The 22,110-nt window shown below is 35.4% G+C and overlaps 1 protein-coding gene across 3 annotated transcripts in view; it reads left to right on the top strand.

Annotated features, from left to right (window-relative positions):
• Nucleotides 1-22,110, top strand: part of LOC150092414 (golgin subfamily A member 2-like) — a 380,033-nt gene that overhangs the window by 189,741 nt on the left and 168,182 nt on the right. For all 3 annotated transcript variants that reach the window (XM_090415174.1, XM_090415173.1, XM_090415175.1), the window contains exon 13: nt 9,533-9,642. In XM_090415174.1, the coding sequence (XP_090271300.1) occupies nt 9,533-9,642 (110 nt within the window). The remainder of the gene's footprint in view (nt 1-9,532; nt 9,643-22,110) is intronic.

The following is a 22,110-nucleotide window of genomic DNA, read 5'->3' as shown; positions in this document are numbered from 1 at the left end:
AATCACACTGTGCTATTGGTACCCAGTCTGTTATGAAAATTTCATGAAACCCATTGACTAGTTTGCAAAGCATTAGAAGACTTGACAATTGTTAAGGCAAGTGAAAATAAAATGTCAAATTATAGTTAATGAATTACAGGATTATTCATGTTTTAACTGACATTTGAGAGGGGAAAAAAGCTTTCTCTGATTGCAAAATCCTTTGGTGAGCAGCATCTTGTTCACTTAATATTTATGGAGTTTCTTCTTCTTTTTTTTTCTTTTTTCTTTTTTTTTTTCCCCATCATATCAAGCAGTCAGTTACAATTTTTTTTAAAGTTTTTCATATAAAACAAACATGTTTCCTTGTAAAGCATGATGTCACTTCCAGTTGGAAAAACAAAACTCTCTTCAGAATAGTTATTGTTTTCTCTGCAGTATCTTCATTAAGTTGCCTTAAAATAATATTCTCTGCCAATTCCTTATATGCAGTTTTACATAATAATATTATTAATACAGCAATCCCTCAATTATCTGATCTCAGCAGGAAATGAATTTGCTGATTGAGCAATATGCATGGGGGGAGGGGAGTGTATATTTACTTTTATATTTTCCTTTAGAATAACAAGAAATAAATACAAGTGCCACTTACGTTAATTTATTATTTAGTTTTATAGAATTTTTAGCTATGTTTCATAGCTATTTGCATTACAGTAGAAGAGGTAAACATAAAAACAAACGACAATTCAATCGAAAGCATGTGGCATTATATGAGCTATTATGCAGCAGGATAACTGCATCTATATTATTAGATATCAAGAAATAAAAATAATTTCAAATTTAAATAATTACAAATTTTATGAAACACGAGTGATGAATAGTATATTGGATAACTTAACTAAAACTGTTAACTGAAAGGTTAAGGCAATCGTTTTTGTTGAGGTTAGGATTGTGAACGTGTGCTTCACAGCTTTCTTTATATAATACAAAGCAGGAAATTATGAGCGGAATGGTAGTGATTGCTGGGAAGAATATCGATAATGCATGGGAAGTGTTAAAAAATACTTAAATGATGCAATATCAGAATGTGTCCCTAGAGTTCGAAGATTAAATAGGGTAGAAGTCAAATGGATGTGTAATCTTATTAAGAGACAGATGGGATATCAGTTCAATTCAGTTTTGCACAAAACAGTGTCCTTTGACCAGGCTATATAATTTGAGTCTCAGAACAAGGAAGATTCCGCTGGAATGGAAAGAATGTATGGTAATCCCATTGCACAAGGGTGATGCAAAGACCAATGTATACAATTATTGACCAATCAGTATCTCAGGAGTGGTGGTGAAGATTTTGGAAAAATTGGTTAGGACTTGCGTTCAGAAATGGACTAACAGTGAATCTCTGCTTTGCAATGAACAGCATAAGTTTAATTTACTAAGGAAAGGTCATGTTTTTTCAATTTGCTTACATTGTATAATAATGTTATCATTGAACTAGACAAGGGGAATGGATACACCATGATACTTTTGGATTTTGCTAATGCTTTTGACAGAATGCGAGTTCAATGTCAGTAAATGTAAAGTCATGCACTTTAGCATGATTAGATATCCAATGTTGTTTTATATTGGTGGGGTGATGCTTGAAGAAACTGATCATGCTAGGGATCTTGGAGTGTTAATAAATAACAAGTTGAAGTTCAGGGGCCATGTAGCAAAGACTGTGAATACAACTCAAAATGTAATTGCAATGCTGAAACAGATTTTTAACATGTAAGGATAAGGATGTCATTTTGCCGCTTTACAAGGCCTTGATAAGGCCTAACTTGGACTATTGTGTACAGGTCTGGTCTCCTGGTTTCCATTGTTAATCTGATACAGCAGAGATAATGCTGAGGAGAGCGTTAGTAATGATATCAGGATTGTGGAATACTGATTATGAAGACAGATTGAGAATTTGTAGACTGCAGACACTAGCAAACAAGAGAAAGAAGAGTGATATGATTGAGACTTACAAACTTCTGAAAGGGTCATACAGGATTTCAGTTGATGGAATTTTTCATTTTATGGAGGGTGATGAAAGGATAAGAGGGAATCCTTGGGAGCTGAGAATGAATTCCACTAAGAAGGGGATGAGGGCTAGATTTTTCTCTCATAGGGCGGTGCGTGATTGGAATGGATTGCCATTAGATGTGGTATGGGCAAGCAGTGTGAATGAATTCAAGAATAACTATGATAGCTGGTGCGTCTGGTATGCAGCTTCCTTCGATGGGTTACTGACTCGTTGGAGGTCTCTTAATAATAATAATCATTCCAGAAGAAAATAACTTTTGTATAAAACTTTAGTATCATTTCACTGAATTCTGTGCTTAATAGACAGGGCATGACTAGCTAAACCAGATTTATCAGACTCTTGCAGTAAAAAAAAAATTCTTGATGTTCTTTAAGATGAGTTTGATCAGAATGACCAGTCTCTCCATAATAACACAGGCTGCAAAGCAAGGGATTCTGTAAACTCTAGGATAATAGTTTACAGAATTAGTTTTCGAACTAAATGGAAAGAGACTTATAGGTCAATCTGGCAAAGAATCTGGCATTGTTTTCTGAATAGTCCTTTAACATATGGAATGGAGATTCTAGAAACTTCTTCTCAAGGAGGATTAAGATGATGGCCATAGTTATTCATTATTATCCTACAGGAACTTTATTCCTTCTTGAATTCACAGAGAAGAAAGACTAACATGAATGCTTTCTGTATCATAGTAATATAAGTCAGTCAAATTCTTCTTACATCTCAAATAATGGAACACTGAAGAAAACATATCTTGTTTTCATCCAAGACACTTCACTTTCTATATGAAAGTAACAGCAAACTCTACTGAATGAACTACTAAAAATCTTATCAACAGTTTATCACTTCAGAACGCCTTTTGCTTGCTGTATGAAAACTTCTGAAAAAGTAAGAAAAATTATGTCAAAATTTCAATAACTTAAGACTGAGAATCCTAAATAAAGTGACACAAACTTTATCTGGCCCATTTCTATATGAACTGGAAATCAAAAAAAGTTCCTTTCACTTTTAATAACTACTAAAACTTCACACATCTCTTTGTACAAGGATATCTTCTCTTATTCTTCCATTTCTAACTCTCCTAATTACTGTTTAGTCTTCGCATGAATATTGAAGACACAAACTCCATAATTTTTCTCCTACTATATTCCTTCCTACTTCCAAACAGCTAGATATTTATCAGTGTTCCATAACATTCTTTTCTTTTCTGTTCTTGCTTGGAAATGCAATTTGAGCAACTTCTGCTCCAGTCCATTAAAACTGCCATTTCTGCTTTCAGTGCTGTACTTGAAAACCATTATTATTATTATTGTTATAACAGTGTCTCCATGGAGTCAAAAGACTCATTGCGGGAGAACAATGCCTGTCATACTTCTCCTTAAATTCATTCACAGACGAAACATTCACAACCACATCTGGCAATGCATTCCACCCATTCACAACCCTCCAAGCAAAAAATCTAGTCCTAACACCCTTGTTAACTACACTCTTACATAATCTCCAGGGATGGCCCCTCGTTCTGTCCCTTCCTGTACTGGTCTTGAAAATGTCATCAGTATCAATCCTATAAAATCCCTTTAATAATTTATATGCCTCTGTCATATCTCCTCTCCTACGTCTATCAGCTAGTTTTTGGAGCCCACAGATCTTCAATCTATCCTCGTAGGGAATCCCACAGACCTGCAACAGTCTTTGTAACTCGCCTCTGAATCCTCTCCACCATTTCTTCTTCACCAAGAAATCCAGGTGACCAGATCTGTGCACAATAGTCCAATGCGGTCTTATTAATGTCTTATAAAGTGGAACCATAACTTCCTTATCCCTACTTGTTAGTGTGTTCTTCAACAACCTGATGGAAAAAAATGGAACTTCTGTGTGATAATCTAGACCCCAGAACACTTGTGTTCCTCGAACTGGTTACAAGTATTCCGCTAGTGAAGGATGTCATATGACACAGTTCTGAGTGTAATTGCTTACTCTGAATAAAAATGTCGAGGGAATTATTTCTGTTATAATAGAACAATTAACAATATTGGAAGAAAAAATTTCAAGTTGCTTTCCTTCCTTAAATACACATAATTATGACTGGATACGAAATCCATTTGGCACAGTTAATACATCGAGTTGTGAATTTTCGTTACAAGAAGAAGAACAATTAGTTATCTTGTCAACAGTTTTACTCTAAAAATGAAATTCTCTGAAATAACTCTTGAGGAATTTTGTTTTTTTGTCCAAGCTGAATACTCATCTCTCTCCACATTTTTGTACAGTTTTCAAGATCATATTTGTGTGAGCTTGGTTTCTCAATATTAACCCATTTAAAAGCATGAACGACTTACTAATATAGACCAAGAGATGAGGATAGCTATATCACATATTAGATCTGATATTGCTGAAACCTGCAAAAGCCAATAAGCTCAAGTATAGCATTAAAATAAGTTCCATTTTTTATAAAGTCCATGCATATGTTTATTGTTAGTTTTATGACTAGTGCTTTTGGTGTTCCCCAACTTTTTCTTATAATCAAAAGTGTTCCATGACGTTGAAAAGGTTAAGAACCACTGATCTAGACCCTGATCACTTGGCTCTCAGTTCTGAGAGCCAAGTGATCAGGGTTTGGGGTGGTGGGGGGGGGGGATAGGGTAAAACAGAAAAAGAAAAAATGTTTAACGGTATTTCCTAACCAATAATCATTCACTTTTATGACTTAACTTAAACACTACTGCATTTAACAAGGTGTTCGAGTTTAATTTATCAGGCTCATGTTTCTTGGTCCTAGCAGCATTTTAGTCATATTTTATGAGGTAGATTTCACATTAAATGTAGGTATCTGCAGATATGTCATGTTTGTTATTGCGAACTCACTATGCAGTACTAGAGATGAATATGCTAAGTACAAGCAACAACTCCTTGAACTAGCTTAGTTATTTTATGCCTGCTTTAACGAGGAAGATGAGTAGGGTTATGTAATACTTGGGCAGTCTCAAATGAGAAGAAAACATTTTGTCTTATTTTGCATCCTGGCAAAAATATTTTGTCAGCCCACAAGATGCCTGTCCAAAGCTGAGGATTACTGATCTCACTTGAGCTTTATAGATTTGTATTTGAAGTAAGGAGATCAAACTACTGGCAGAAAAAAAATTATCTGCAGTATTTAGAACTAGACAGGTGGTCACAAAATTGTTCTATAAATTACGCTACTGTTGCATTGACACAAGATGTTTTTTGAATATGAATGGCAATCATAACATGACTTTGTATTATAAAGGGTAGACAAAGTAAGAATAATTTGATTTGTGTAGATAGAATACAGATAAGCAGTAACTAAAATCACAGATAAAAGCTTGCCTAATGTAGATTCAGAGTGGAAAGGTTTTAAAATTATAGAGATCTATCTTCACACAGAGTTAATAAATATATCAGGATACAACTAAATTTTGACAGATAAGTGTCGCATTTGATCCCAGGAACATACTTGGATCCTGGGCATTTAAGACCTCAAAATTAACTGAAAATGAAAATGAAAAGACAAAGTAAGAATAATTTGATTTGTGTAGATAGAATACAGATAAGCAGTAACTAAAATCACAGATAAAAGCTTGCCTAATGTAGATTCAGAGTGGAAAGGTTTTAAAATTATAGATATCTATCTTCACACAGAGTTAATAAATATATCAGTATACAACTAAATTTTGACAGATAAGTGTGGCATTTGATCCCAGGAACATACTTGGATCCTGGGCATTTAAGACCTCAAAATTAACTGAAAATGAAAATGTCCTGACTTCCATGGTACATCCAAATCTAAGAGGTTGACCTGCCAGGAGAGATTTTTTTTTTTTTTTTCAAAAAATAGTATAATAACCATGTTTAGAATTTTCCTATTATTATTAGTAGTAAAGAATCTAGTCTGCACACTCTTACTAACCACACTCTTAGATAACTTTCAGATGTGATCCTTTTTTCTCCTCCACTTGTCAGCTAAACTCTGTAACCCACTCACACTCAATCTATGCTCATAGGAAACATTCCACAGACCTGTCACCAGCTTAGTCACTCATTTCTGAATCCTTTTCACCATCTCCCTATCTGCACAAGAAACACAAGTGACCAAATTTGTGCACAGCAGTCAACACGTGGCTAAATCATAGCCTTATAAAGAGGGATAATAATCTCCCTATCTTTACTTGTGAGTGTGTTCTTCACCATCCAAGTAATCCCCTGAGCTCTTTTGCCAATATGTCTTCCGAATTTCACATCTCTAGCCACCATCACCTACAGATCTCTAGCCTTATAAATTTCCTGTAAACTAGTACCATCAGTATGATATGAAGTGTGTAATCTTTTCATCCCAAAGTGCATTACCTTACATTTTAAGACATTGAATTGATAACCATTGTCCTTTGTTCAAACTACCAATTTAACAACTCATCCTGTAAGAAATCTACATCACTTTATCAACTATTGTCCTCTGTAATTTTGCATCATTGGCAAACAGCTAAATATCACCTTTCAAATCTTCTGCTATATCATTAATGTACAAATTAAAGAGTAGTGGTCCTAGTACAGAGCCCTAGGTCAATCCACTAGTCACCCTCATTTGCCTTGATTCCATTTCACCATACACAACCCTCTGATGTTTGTCTATTAGCCACCTTATATCCATTCTCATTGCTCCAACTTATGTAATAGTTTTCCATGCGATATTCTGTCAAATGCCTTTGCAAAGTATAGCACTCTTATGTATAGCCATTTCCTTTATCTAATTCCTCTTTCACCTTATTTTAAAATGTGAATAAATTACTGAGGTAGGACCTATCTTTTACAAAGCCATGCTGCTCCCTATAGAGTATCATATTCCTATCTACCCATTTATGAATTTTACTTTCAACCAACTTTTCCATTACTTTAACCACCATTCCGGAAATACTAATTGGTCTGTAATTTGTTACTTTTGTCTTGGATCCACCTTTATATAATGGAACTACTGTATCTTTCTATCTTTCCTCTCCATTGAAATCTTGCCACAGCTGAGACTTTGATTAAACAACTTCATCAGAGGCACTGCTAATTCACTTGCACATTCTCATAGCACACGAGCTGACATACCATCCATGCCACTGCAGTATTTACATTGATATTTTTCAGTATACTGAGTACATCCAGTTCATCTACCTCAATGCTCACATTAGTTTCTGTTACCTCAGTAACTGCAAAGTCACCACTGGATGATACCCTTTCATAGTGATCACTCAGTAAATGAATTATTTCTTCTGCTTCTGTCACTTTCCTACCATCAGCACTCAGATTATGGAAAAATAAGTGCACTTATCTTTCCATAATCATTCTTTTACTTGTTATATAGGCAAAAATACTCTTTTGGATTTACTTTGTCCTGCTTAGTTAATTTTCTCTCGAAATCTAATTTAGCCTTCCTTACCATCCTTGTTACCCTTCTTGCTTGTGCTTTATATTGTTCATGAGCATGCTGATCACCTTTTTGTTCATATTCTTTCCACAATGCTTTCTTTTTTTTGCAGCTCCTCCTTTATATTTCTACTCATCCACTTAATCTCTACTTGGTTTATATCCTTCTGCCCTGGTATGCACTCTGATATTGCCTTGCTCAAACAATCCTTGACCATTTCCCTTGCACTAATTACATTCATTCGACATAGTTTCTTATGCCATGCTACTCCAATTTGTCTCCTAAGTTTGTCATAATCATAATTTCCAGCTTTGTAGTTCCCCATAAATCCTTTCTTGACTGAAATTTCCACATGTTGAGCAACCTCCCAAGATAAGACTGCATGGTCACATTCCCCTATCAGAGGCAGAGATGCTACTGCAAAAATGGATAGATCTTCTAATCAGATCCAACACTCTTGCATCCCTGGTCCCTTCCACCTTGTGCTGTTTCAGGTAATTATTCCTTAGTAACTGTATAAATTCCATTTCCATTTTGCCATATGCCCTTTCCTCCCTCCAATCTATATCACCATAGTTTAATTATCCCATGATAATTGCTCGGCCTGAATTCATTGTACTAATCAGCTAATGCATGTTGTCCGCTCCTTCTTCTGAACCCCTAGGTCTATACCAGCAACTAACAATTATTTTGTTCTATTAACCTCTATCTCACAACAGACAGTCTCAAATGAACCATTTCCATCAGATCTGCAATCTTCCTTAACTTCTATTTTTGTTGGTTGAAGTTCTTCAGCTATTATTTCAATAATACCCCTTGCTCCTGCCCTATTTTTATCTTCTCTGAAAATAATATCCATTTCATTCTATGCCTGTAACTACATCATTCTCTTAGGATCAGGTCACTTTGATGCCAATAATATTTGGCTAAATTTAGCTGACTGCTGCTAAAACCTCCTCTCCTTTATTTTTGATACTTAGGGCATTTGTTTACATGCATTTCAACATTCCCTTGGGCCCACACTTACCCTTAAATAATGCCATTACGATTTGAAGCTTAAGGAACTGCACACAGCCCTTCACAATCATTTCTGCACTCATACTTGTCTATCCCAGGGATTGCAATTTTCTCACAGTCATTCCTGCACTCGCGCTCATTTGTTCCAGGGGTGGCCAGACACATGCTTCATTGCTTCCCCACTTTTATCTCATTTCCCTGGTTTTGCACTTCCAACCTCTCACTGAACAACACTTTCTCCAAGCAGCTAACTCCGAAACTATTTAAGTGCAGTCCATCGGCATACACAGTTCCTTACATCCATCAAATTAACTTCACACATCTATAAACTGCATACCATTCCTCCTGCACCATCTTCTCATTGGCAATCTTTTGTCCTATGATACCGAGGCAGCAGACTCACAAATTTTACTTTCTTACTCTTCATTTTTGTTTCTTCCATCAACTCCTTCATATCTTCTCTCATTGCATATTTCTGACCTTTCAAATCATTTGTGCCTTCCAAAACAGTTAACTCGTTTGCTTCTTTCTTCTTCAAACTTACATCTTCACTGACATCAATTATCTTTGCACCTGGAAAACATGCGTTCGTCACTTTCTCATTAAATATACCTCATCATCGAATCTCCATACAATACTATCTCTTTTCTCCCAGTTTCTCACATTTTTATGCTTTTCCCATTGACTCTTTCTTTCATTCTCCATCCTTCTGTAGCACATGCCAGTCATTTCTCCACTCGATTTAGTACACATAAAATTACAATTGCTGGAATAAGCAACATATTGGATAAATCTCAGACAGAAAAGGAGAATTTAATAGTTGTGTGTCCAAAATATGATAATACTGCAGTAGTGAGTTTAATGACTAGATTTTTGAGTCTCGCAAATGTAATTGCATATAATGCTATGGATATATAAATATTACATTCTTTGGTGTGCTTATAAAATAGTATGCTTAGTTATTGTGAGATTAGGAATTAATTTGAATGTAACATAATGTTCTGAGAAAATATTTCATGAGCAAATTAATTTCTTTTTGTAAGATGCATATGATATTCAAAAAGCACCACAAGAAGAACTTCAGAATCTTCAGATGAAGTTGGATCAAGTAGAAAAAGATTATGAGCAATTAAAAATTGATTTAGAAAGCCAGGTAATTATATACTTTATCATTTATTAAATAATAAAAAAAAGACATTAAATGTTAACATTCTTATTACATTTTCTAATTGCTCTTTGCCAGTGCTGAAATGTATCAATTATATGATTACCCTGTCTTCCCTAGTAAAAGGCAAAGGTATTTGGTGGTTGAGGCAGGCAAAACTTGACTTTTACAATGTTTATTATTTTTAGAATTTTTAGACTGATTGGAGAATTTTTGCAGTGGAAAAGATGGTAGAAGAAATAGAATTAACCATCCTTCTCTGTTGGGAAATCAATTGTACTTGGCTGTAACAGTTCAACCTAATATGGAAATGGAAAATTAGATGAGCAGGTGATGAGCTGTTATCACTGCCTGTTTATATACATTTTTTGTGTATCCAGAAATGCTAAGTAATAATGTTCCTCTTCTTGAACAGGAAGTGGCTAATGAAGAAGCACTCATTTATTGATCACAAGTACCTACATTACATTTATTATAAAATTGTTACAAGCTAATAATAACTGGCTAATAATAATAAGATGTAAGCATTTTATATGAAGATGTAAGGCAAGACCTCTGTCTAGGAGCAGAGATTATAGATGCAACATATAAATTGGATTCCTTGGAAAGTATTAAAGAGCATATATTCATTTACTTCAATAGAAGCATTATTGTCAATAATGAAACAGTATCAACTAGATTTATATGATAGACTCTGTTATATCTTCGTCTTTGGTCTTATTGTCTTAAGCTTTATATTTTATTATTAAGGATATATTTTGTATTTTACTTATTATCGGTTAATTCGCTTGCCGACAAATTTGTATTATTTAATGACTGCGCCAACTGGCAACAGAATTCTGATATGCTATCCAAGATTACTTAGAAAGAAATTGCAGGGATCATGAAGTATGTAGTCGTGGTCCCGTTTCTTATATTATTAGTGGATTCCCCTTTTATGCACGGTTCATAGTTTTCCAAGCAGTAATTCAATCCACAGAAAGCATGACAAACTCATTTGATTACACATAAAGAAATACGTTTATTTTAGCACAAAACATAATGATACAAGTTAATTAATCGTTAAATTAAAATAGAGTCTGGGTGCCCTCCCTTTTCTTAATTTAACACATCCAAAATTTCTACACTGTAATCCTTTATACTGACACAAATTCCTTCACTTATATATATATAACTATCCTCAGACTCTGACAACATATACTAAATTACCAATCTACTATCACACATGCTAATTACATATATATACAAGTCAATTCTGTAACTCTGACATAGATTTCTTGAGGCAATGCTCTTTCTTATATTTTAGACTTAATCCTCCCCCAAAATTTTAATTAGCATTCAATTAGGTCTTAACAGTATGACATTAATGTCCTTTAGACACAAAGTTCGTAGCCTCGGTCTCCTACTCGGCTCAAGCCTAAGATGCCTTTTTCTTAGATATAGACAGAATGTCCAAAATGCAGACAGTTCTTGTAACACTTCACGGAAATGGGTTGTGTTCTTAAAGATCAGTTCTCCTTACTGCACAGTTACTCCGATATTAATATGAAAAGATTTCTGCTTACCGTTCTTGCTTTATCTGGATATTCAGATCTCCTTACTGTACCCTCTTTAATGGCGGCTTCACTATTCTTTTGTTTCACACGAAACAAAACACTCTTACACTGAATAATACAATGACGTTGATTCATCAGTGGCCCTTTCTTCTTAGGAATCTGGACACACTATAGCTGCAGCTTTGATCCACGTAGCATACATAGCAAGGGGAGATTCTTGCTACACATGGCAGCAATCTTTTCATAACTATACAGCCTTCTGCACAGGAAACCAAGTACCGACAAAACGAGAAGAAAAGAGAGAGATTCAAATCCCCGCCGAAACCTATATACTACAAAACAGCGCCCTCACTCGGTTGTGTCGTCATACGTACGGCGGCTGCCGTTTTTGGATACCGTGGCCACGAACTGCCTTTGACATGGCCTAAAACTATTATTAGCTTGTACACATCTTTTCAGAATTTATACATGCTTTTCTACCTTAATAAATATACAATCATTCTCTATTTAGTTTATGGGATACTTTAACACTGCTTAGAATTTACAAGTCTGAATATATACATGTTCTTGGGTCATTAATGAGCACTTTTTCTATTTGGAGGCATAAGTATGTCCTTATCCACTCCTTCTGAGATAACTCTATGTTGGGTCGGAAAAAGGGAGATGACTCATCACATTTTCTCAACACAACAACTCATTAAGAAAAGTAATGCCCAGTTCAGATATCAAATGTCCAATATTTTACTTGGTGCTTGGTTATGCAGTTAAAAATTGACAATGGCTGTTAATATGAGGCTGAAAATATGAACTGATTAACATTGCATAGGATTGTTGAAGGATGGAAAACTCCTTGAAAAAAACATAGAAATCATGAGGAACCCATCATAAAAGAATATAGAAAGTTATTTTTCACTTGGTTACAAATTAAATTAAATTTGCCAAGAAGTTATATTCTTGTTAATTTTAATTCTAATGAATTAAAATTCTAATATTCTTGTTAATTATAAAGTTGTAATCCCTTATCTAAGTATAATCAAACAGAGTGTGCTTGAAGTATCATAATGACTAGATTACTTATATGTAGAGGCTAACGACTTCATTGTAATTGCTTTTATATCCCATAATGCAAACCACACTCTTTCAGACATGTATAATGCTCTGCATTATGGGAAGGGTCCCTACCCAGATCAGTTTTGAATCACTCCAGTATAGGAAATTCAGTGGCAACTCCACTCATTTTACAGGCAAAAAGTACTGCTGAGCAGAACCTCTCTACTTGCTGGGAATCAAGCCCTGTTTAAGTAAGGAGTGCTTTTCCAAAACCTAGGTAATTCTTCAGTCACTATATTCTCAGGATTGACCCAAAAGGATCATTCTAACTCGCTATACTTTATTGAACTCAGTGGTTGTTCCACCAGACAAAACCTACAGAAGCTTCTGATCTACCCAGTGATAGGCAAAAACCTACCACCAAGCTAAGCATTGACCTCCACAAACCATCAGCAAGAACTGCTCATCTACCAGGGCAAAGCATCCACTAGAGGGCCCTGATAAAGGCCGCATCAGTAGATGCTATACAATAGGCAAGTGTCTAATGGAATGCAATGCTCAAAACCATTTCAGCGAACCCATATCAGTGGGAGCTAGACTCAGATACCAAGGTTGAAATAATGCAAAAGTGATGTATTTCTTGTATACACAAGTAGCAAAAAAGCTGTATCACCTTATTATTAAAATTCCCTGGATTAGAAATTGATGTAAAGTTTTTTTCACCTAGTTACAAATTAAATTGAACTTGCCAAGAGGTTATGTTCTTGTTTAATTCTTTATTTAAATGTAAGCAAACAAAGTTTGCATGTATCTTCACAACTAAGCTACTAATGTGAAGTCACCATTCTCTATATGTCAGTAGCCTAGTTATGAGGATACTCCATGCATAAACTTTGTTTTCTTACTCTTTGGATATAGGATTAAACAAGAATTATAATTTCTTGGCAAGTTTAATTTAAATCATAAAAGAGTGTTTAGCTGCTAAAAAAAACATGCTACTTAGCAGGAAGAGATCAAGCTATCGATGTTAATAATTCAAAATTATGTACCAATATGCTGATCTGTTTATTGACTAGAAGGGTGACTTAAGTATTATAAATTTAAATTACTAATGATCAAATCTAAGAATGTGTGTATAAGATAGTGTCATCCTGATATTCAAGACTGAATGCGAATATAGCACTTCATAAAGAGCAAGGGCAAAGAGTTAGGATTATGGTTTCTGATTATTAAAATTTAGGCTAGACTGTCCACTTAAGCATAATTCTAATCCTATATGAGTATGTTTGTCAAAAACTATTTTTAAAGAAATCTTTATTTATAGGTGGGAAAAAAAGTCTAGATTAAATGAGAAACTTCAGCTTGCAAATAATAATGGCAAAAAATAAATAAACAGCATGACACGAGGGAATACAATGGACTCGTTGATGAATGGGAATGTTCATGGGAAAACAGATTCCATTATTGCGACCTACTCCATTATTTCACCATACCTCACTCCCCAGCTAATTTCTACATTGAACATTTAGAAACTGACACAGCGACATTCAAATCCATAGTTGGAAGGTGGCAATACACTGATGGAGAGGAACTTTTAGTTTGCCAACAGCTAAATACTAGTTAAAACATATTACTTTAGAAACAAAAATGGGGACCAACTGATATGATTAACTAGTTGAGAGGAGAAATAATAGGAAAGCATTTGGAATACTTTTAGACTTTGAAAAGGTTCACTTGGTATAATAACTGTAAGGATGTTTGTACGAGCCTGCCAATATATGACTTGCTGAAGTGGAATATGTGTAAGTGCAATGGAAAGAAATGAAAAATTATGTACACAAGTACCAACAAAAAGAAATGGTGTGAATGATTTTATGCTTGCCTTCAGAGGATATTATTGACAAACTAAGTGAGATGACTAACAAATAAAATATATATTTTGCAGATGTTGGTTGAAAATTAAGCTGGTAATATACTCTACATAAGTAATAAACTTTGGATATTTTAATAGAGAATGAATTTAACCAAAAAATAAAATAAATAAATAAACTTGGCTGACATTTAATAAGGCTCTGGGCTAGAAATGATACTTTCTTCTCATCAAAGATTAGACATTTGTCTGTTTTGTCTAAATTTATGTTCCTATCTTACAAATGGTCTTCTCTCTCTTTTCCCTTCAGTCTATATTGATCCATTTCATTTGGTAGCCTTTAATGAAACAACAATTTGTTTCATTAAAGACTAAACTAGAAGGACCTATTACAATGAAACCACATCCCCTCTCACAAACACTATGCCACATGCCATGCATGCACGAAACTGTTTTATTGTAGTCTCAAATGCTGTACCGAACTACATACATTTGGTCTTAACAACCTCTTTCAAATTTTCAGTTGCAGGAAATATGTGTGACAGCTGTCCATAATGCTGTCATTAGGTATGGAACGTACACAATTTATTATTATTAAGAGAGACCTCCAGGGAGTCAGGAACTCATCAAGGGAGGCCATACTATTTGCACCAGCCATACCTGTTCTTGAATTCATTCACACTACTTGCACCACAACATCCAATGGCAGTCCATTCCAATCATGCACCACTCAATGAGAGAAAAATCTAGACCTCACAGCACAAAGATGCATGTGTGTGTGTGTATATATGAGGAGTGTTAAAAAAAAGACCAAACTTTTTAAATAGCACATCAGCTAGCACAGAGCCTGCTGAGCACACCTAGGGGCAGGTTTTAACAACAAACTGCCATTTGTCCCTTTCTGCTAGGAGCATTAGTCATCAAGTTACATCCACTGAAGTGAACATGTGCACAAGCTGTTCATCAGAATTAGTGACAAAATGAGAGTGAAAGAGCTTGAAGAACAACGTGTGTGTGAAATTTCACTGCAAACTTGATAAAAATTTTACAGAGACATTTCAGTTGCTTAACCAAGCATACAGGGAGGACTGTATGACCCAAATGCAATGCTACGAGTGGATTTAGTGTTTTAAAAAGGGCAGAACATCGGTCGCTGAAGATACCAGGCCAAGACAACCTTCCACATCAACGGGTGACGATCCATGTTGAGAAAGTTCTTGCTGTGATTTGTTGAAATCATTGTTTAACTGTCCAGGAAGTCGCTGATGAAGTAGGCATCAGCATAGGATCTTGTCATCCAATTTTGACTGAAAAGCGTCAGATGCGTTGCGTCAGTGCAGAATTCATGATGCATTTGTTGACTGATGATCAGAAAGAGAACCATGTTGAAATCAGTCAGGAACTACTTGCCAATGTAAATGGTACTGAAAACTTTACCCCAGCAGACTGTTTCCCAAAACCTATATGTGTGTGGCGTTGCATATTTCGGTTGGATGTGCTGTCATGTGGCTTATGCAGCCTGCACTACAAAATTCACTTCAATTTGAACGTACGATTGCATTTTTATCAATGTATGAAAGCTTTAAGAGCAATTAGCACACCAGTGCCCATCATAATTGTTCCAATGAAATTAATTTTAGGACAACTTTGAATACTTGAATTTATCAATTGTAACCAAATCTGCATAGAGTGGGGAACAATGTATTTGTTTTAAGTTACATTAGAAAACAATAATGATAGAGAATGCTATATTTGGTTGGTATATTTGAATTATCCAAAGGTAAAAATATGTGAACCATCATTAATAAGCCATGAAAATGGGAAATGTAAAGGAAGGAATAAGTGTGAGTAGAAATACTTTCATTAATGGCAAATGAATTATTAATAATTAACATTTGTGATATGTGTGTCCTATAAGTTACTGGGTAGAGCGAATAACATGATCCTATAAAGTCTAGACATGAATAAGTGAATTAATGATGGCATAATAAAATAAAAATAACTTACGAGGAAATGGAAAGAGATTTGTTTGCAAAGTATAAATAACTAGCCAGTAATAAACAGCCACTATATACGTTTTGTAGTTCAGTTAAAAACTGTAGGGAGAGGCTAAATCCAATGAACTAATAATGTTGATCAGGTGATTCATTTAGGCGTGGCAGGAATACATGTAGTTTGATGTAGCAACAAATCGTCTCCTAAAATTTGTTGGGCATGTTATGTGTATTTCTCTGGTTTATGTATATTTCGCTTTGTTTTTTATGAATTTTCTTTTGTTTACTGAAATTCAGTATACATCTTATGCAATAATAAGATGCATAATATCTGATCGTTATCAGAATTATCCACACTTTCAAGATTCCCACATTCATTAGATTTTAAAAAAAATTTTTTTTTTATAGTGTTAGCAGCTATCGGGATCTTCACCGACCGATGTTCTGCCCTTTTTAAAACACTAAATCCACTCGTAGCACTGCATTTGGGTCATACATTTTATCTTTTATCAATAATAGATATCTCACATACTAGTATTTTGTTGTAGATCAACACCTTATAATACATTGTATTCAATGTATTAATTTTTATTCAGGAATAGATACATTTTTCCTGTTGTTTATTATTTTAACGGTATAATAGAACACAGAAACTAAGTAAATAATTGATTTATTAACTTGATGCTGATATTTCGCTGGTATTATAACCAGCATCTTCAGAGCACAAAAACACTGTTTGTCACAATACGCGAGACTAAAACAACATGGTGTACATTAACAAAATTGTAGCAGCAACACAAAGACTAGAGTCCTGATTTTGGCGCCCTCTATCTGGAAAAAAAAAAAAAAAAAACACGCTATCATATATTGCTAGAGTCCTAGAAAAGTGCTAATTTTTCCTTAATATGACTGTCTCCCAGATCTTCGGCAAGTTAATACAGCCATATTTGTTGAGATTTGGAGATTGTTTTAGGGCTTCTGTCGCCTCTAAGAACAATCTCTCTGATTTATATGGGTTTCTGTGTAGTACTTTTGTGTTTTTCCAGTTGATCCTGTGTGCAGGGGTATCCAGAGCATGGTCTGCTAGGCCCGACTTCCCATAATGATATTTCCGGATGTATCGTTTATGTTCGCTGATGCGGATATTCACAGTTCTTCCTGTTTGACCGTAGTAGGCTTGATTGCATGAGCAGGGTACTTGGTAGACTCCTGGATGTGATAAAGGAGGAATGCTGTCCTTGGGTGAGCGGATGAGGGTGGCTAATTTGCTACATGGTCTGAATGTAGTGCGTAGTTTATGTTTAATGAGAATTCTTGAGATCTTTTCGGATGTGCCTTTAATGTAAGGGATGGTGACTGTTTTGTTGTAGTTCTCTGTGGTGGATGGTGGGAGGGGTTTCTTAGGAGTGTTTAGTATTTTGTTTATTTTTTGTGGATTGTAGCCGTTGGCCAAGAAGGTGTGGCGTAAGTGAGTCAGTTCAGCCGTAAGAGCCTTGTCATTTGAACAGATTGCTCTCGCTCTATGGGTTAGCGTTTTTAATATGCCATATTGTTGAGAAGGATGATGGTGTGATTGTTTGTGTAAGTATCTGCCTGTATGTGTGGGTTTTCTGAAAACTGAAAATGATAAGGAACCATCTGGGAGACGTGTGATGAGTGTATCCAGGAAGGGCAGACAGTTGTTGGCTTCCGGTTCCATAGTAAAGTGGAATAAGTCTATCCACACATTTTTCCTGTGTCTGTTATTTCCAAAGACTAGAATAAACATGTCCCTATACCATTAAAAACACTTTTCAACCTCAACAGATACTATACCTGCACAAGTAAGAAAAACAAGTAGCTTTGTTTATCACTAAATACAGTAAACAGACATTTAACAACTGTGTACTATATTTAGGAACAGTTAGTGTAATTGGAGACAACTCGAATGATACACGTAATGGAAAACACTCTGTCCTGAAGACTATATGCTGTATCCGTGCAAACAGAACAGACTTATTGCAGCAATACATAGCAGCTAACTAGAACACATTTGTCCAAACATCTGCTTTCGAATTTTCATTCCAGAAAATGTGTAATAGCTGTTTATAATACAGCCATTGAATACAGAAAGTGCTCAATTTATGAAAACCAAAATTAATATATACAGTAAACCCTCGATTTAACGGACTAATAGGGACTAAGGAGTGTCCGTTAAATCAAAAGTCTGTTAAATCGTGAATTTTTTAAAATAAAAATATCTGTAACAGTATAATGTTAGATGTTTTTATTTTTAAAATAATTTTTTTTATTTTATTTAAAAAATTTTTATTTTAAATTTTATCAATATTAGCACTATAATAAAAAAAAATCGTTTTACAGAAAATTTTCACACTTTTAGATAAGTTAATGTGAAGTTAATGTTCGATGATGTTGAGGCACTTGGTTTAGGTAATTCTGCTTTGAAAAAACTATCAAAGTTTTTTTTTTTATTCTGCTGTTTTTTTATAATTAACTCTCTAAAATTACGAAAATGTGTGTTATAAAACTGCCACAGAATGTCACGCCACGTGACAAAAGAACCAATCACGGTGTGATTGGTGTGATCACCACACTTGACTGGTTAGCGTGTCCGCTCTCCAGTCAAGAGGCTGCGGGTTCGACGAATCCCACCGTGGGCATGGATGTTTGTGATTGTTTGTGGAAATACTAGTGGTGGTGGTCGGCGGTAGGATGGCGTTGGTGTAGTTTCGGTCAGTTAGTGGATTGTGAGTGCTGGATGTAGAGTAGATGCCCTCCCTTGATGAGTCTTTGGACTCCCTGGAGGTGACTAATAATAATAATAATAATAATCATCATCATCATTTGGCAAACATGTTTTATGAGCGGTGACTCATTTATGTCATCTAAATTACTACAGTGTTTATCCAACATATGATGGCCTTTTCGCCAAAATTTGTTTAAAATAACAGGAAATGAATAACAAAAAATAACCTGTTAATTTAATTATAAGCAAATTTTGGTTTAAAAGTATTTTAAAATTCACAGGGTGTTAATTTTCACGTGACATACGGACCAGAAATTTTGTCCGTTAAATCAAGGGTTTACTGTGTATGTGTGTTAAATATTATTTAATGACTGAATTCCAAGATAATAGAGAAACAAGTAAATTTAATATGACCACACAACTAGTTTCATCGGAATGCCAACTTCATCAGGTGTGATAACAAAATAAAACTGCTTACAGAATATGAAAGTGTACCTCAAGAAGTTTTATTACCTATAGAATCAATACTGCAGAATGCTAAACAACTTCAACATAAGATGTTCAAGCAATATTCAATTTCCCCTAAACGTTCTCCATTATTTGCGGTTTGACTCTTTCTATACAGCAACAATTTTGGTCTTTAGTTCATCAAGGGAAATCACTGGGGTCTGTACAAAATGTCCTTCACATATTCCCACAGGAAGAAATCAAGCAGTGTAATCAGGTGAGCATGGAGGCCACGGGTTTGGTCCACTCCCAACAGCACCCAATATGACAGTGCATCATCTTGCTGGAACACAACATTTGGCTGATGAGCTTCCATCTGGGGATAACAGATACAGCTGTAGCATGTTCAGATAGTTCACCACTGTCACTGTTTTTTCCGCAAAGGAAAAGGGCTTGAAAACTTTGGAACATCACAAAACACACCAGACATTCACCTTTAGGCTATCTCTTTCAAATACTTGAATGGCCTGAGGATTTTCTGATCCCACATTCTGTAGTTATGATGATTAACCCTCCATGATATGCAAATATTGCTTCATCACTAAATATCCATCTCCGAAGGTAATTTTCATAAGCTTCGACTCTTGACAAAATGTCTTGGGCAAATTGGAAACAGCAGAGTTTATCGTCTGGCTATGAAGCCTGTACAATCTGTAGTTTGCAGGAACGGAGTTGAAGGTGATTATGAACAACCCTCCAAACAGTCGATTGTGGTATACCTAACGGCAAAAAAGGTTGTATAGTTGATTTTTGTGGGCTTTGATAAAATGTTTCCTGGATTCGATCATCTTCCTTCGAAGTGCTCAGTCTTTCAGCTCCTTTTTGGTGCTGAACACTACCAGTCTCTTGAAATTGTTTTAACCACCGTTGGATACCATTATCTGAAGGTGGATGTTTTCCATCCTGGGTTCCATAACATTGTTAAGGAACCCAGTAACAGGTAGATTATTATGTCTGTACACGAATGCTAGGAGTATCAGTAACAAAGGGATAGAGTTTGTTGCCTTAGTCAGTATGTTGCTACCTCAGATTGTAGGTATTAGTGAGACCTGGTTATCAGAATCAGACCTACTAACTGGTATCGAATGTCAAGAGTACAGTATTTTTAGGAAGGATAGAGAGGATAGGAGAGGAGGGGGCATGCTGCTGATGATATTGGATGACTTGAATCCAGTTAGAGTTAAGACCTATGATTGTAGTAATACCACTAACAATATTTCATGTGGCAGTGAGTTTGAAGCCATCTTGTGTGAGGTGGAATCTCACATGACTAATTACATAGCGGGGTGTTGTTACAGATCTGGTGGATCAGTTGCTAGTGATGAAATGCATCACCAAATAGAAAAGATGAGTGCAAAAAGAGTAATCATAATGGGAGACTTTAATTATCCAAATATTGATTGGGTAGCAGTAGAATCTCATGAGAAGAATGAAAATGCATTTATTGAGCTAGCAGGACAACTTCCTCAAGCAGTATGTGATAGAAGGAACTTGAGGACATAGTGTTAGATTTGATTGTAGTGTCAGAGGGCATTTTGGTTAAAGATGTAACTATTCTGCCTCTGGTTGGTGACAGTGATCATGTGGTACTCACTTGGGAAGTGACTAAGTTTATGAACGTTCCACTCAGAAAAGGTTACATACTGAACTACAAAGCAGGAAATTATGACCAACTGAGGAGTATACTAAGTGTTCAGTGGAATGGGATCGGTTGCTGGATGGAAAGAATATCGAGTGCTTCTTGATATCAAGAATATCAAGAAGCATTTAAACAGCACTTGAATGATGCAATATCAGAATGTGTCCCAAGAGTTCAAAGAATAAATAGAGTAGAATGTGTAATCTTATTAAGCAAGATTCATAAGAAAAGGACGATGTGGAAGGATTACCTTGCAGATAAGGATGACGTCCGTTATGAACTTTATAAGCAGCAGGCTAGAATAGTCACAACTGTTGTACAGAAAGCAAAGTCTGAGTATGAAAAGATATTAAGAATAATATCGATATGCTGCAAGTAAAAGAAGAATGAATATGAAAGAATAACTCTTCTAAATCCTGATGGCCCTCACGCCATCAAAAGAGGTTGTTTGGTTAATGAGTGCCCATTTTGTTAAAAGCTATCAACCTGATGTACGCAACATTGAGCTCACTGTTTCCTCCTCACTAGATGAAGAAATGTAGGTGTATGAGGACGAGGTATTAGAGCTGTTGCACAAATTGAATAAGAATTTATTCAATAATGGCCATTCCTTTGACCAGGCTGTTTAATATGAGTCTCAGAACAGGGAAGATTCTGCTGGAATGGAAGGAATGTATGGTAATTCCATTGCACAGGCGTGGTGCAAAGACAGATGTATCCAACTATTGATCGATTAGTATCTTAGGAGTGGTGGTGAAGATTTTGGAAAAATTGGTTAGGGCTTGCATTCAGAAATGGGTTGAGAGTGAATCTCTACTTTGCAATGAACAACATGGGCTTACTAAGGGAAGATCATGTTTTAGCAACTTGCTCACATTCTATAACAATGTTACCATTGAACTAGACAAGGGGAATGGATATACCATGATACTTTTGGATTTTGCTAAGGCTTTTGACAGAATACAGCATGGCAGACTGCTGCAAAAATTGGAGAAAATGGGTCTAGGTTATAGAATATTAGCATGGATAAGAAGATGGCTGACTGACGAATATCAAAAAGTGGTATATGGGATGCGAGTCTGCAAGATTTAAGG

Source organism: Typopeltis vanoorti, chromosome 26, assembly GCF_054136105.1.
Source record: "Typopeltis vanoorti isolate ZY-2024b chromosome 26, IOZ_Tvanoo_1.0, whole genome shotgun sequence".
Lineage (NCBI taxonomy): Eukaryota > Metazoa > Arthropoda > Arachnida > Uropygi > Thelyphonidae > Typopeltis > Typopeltis vanoorti.
Note: the sequence above shows the minus strand (reverse complement) of the source record. Positions and strands in the feature narration are given on the sequence as shown.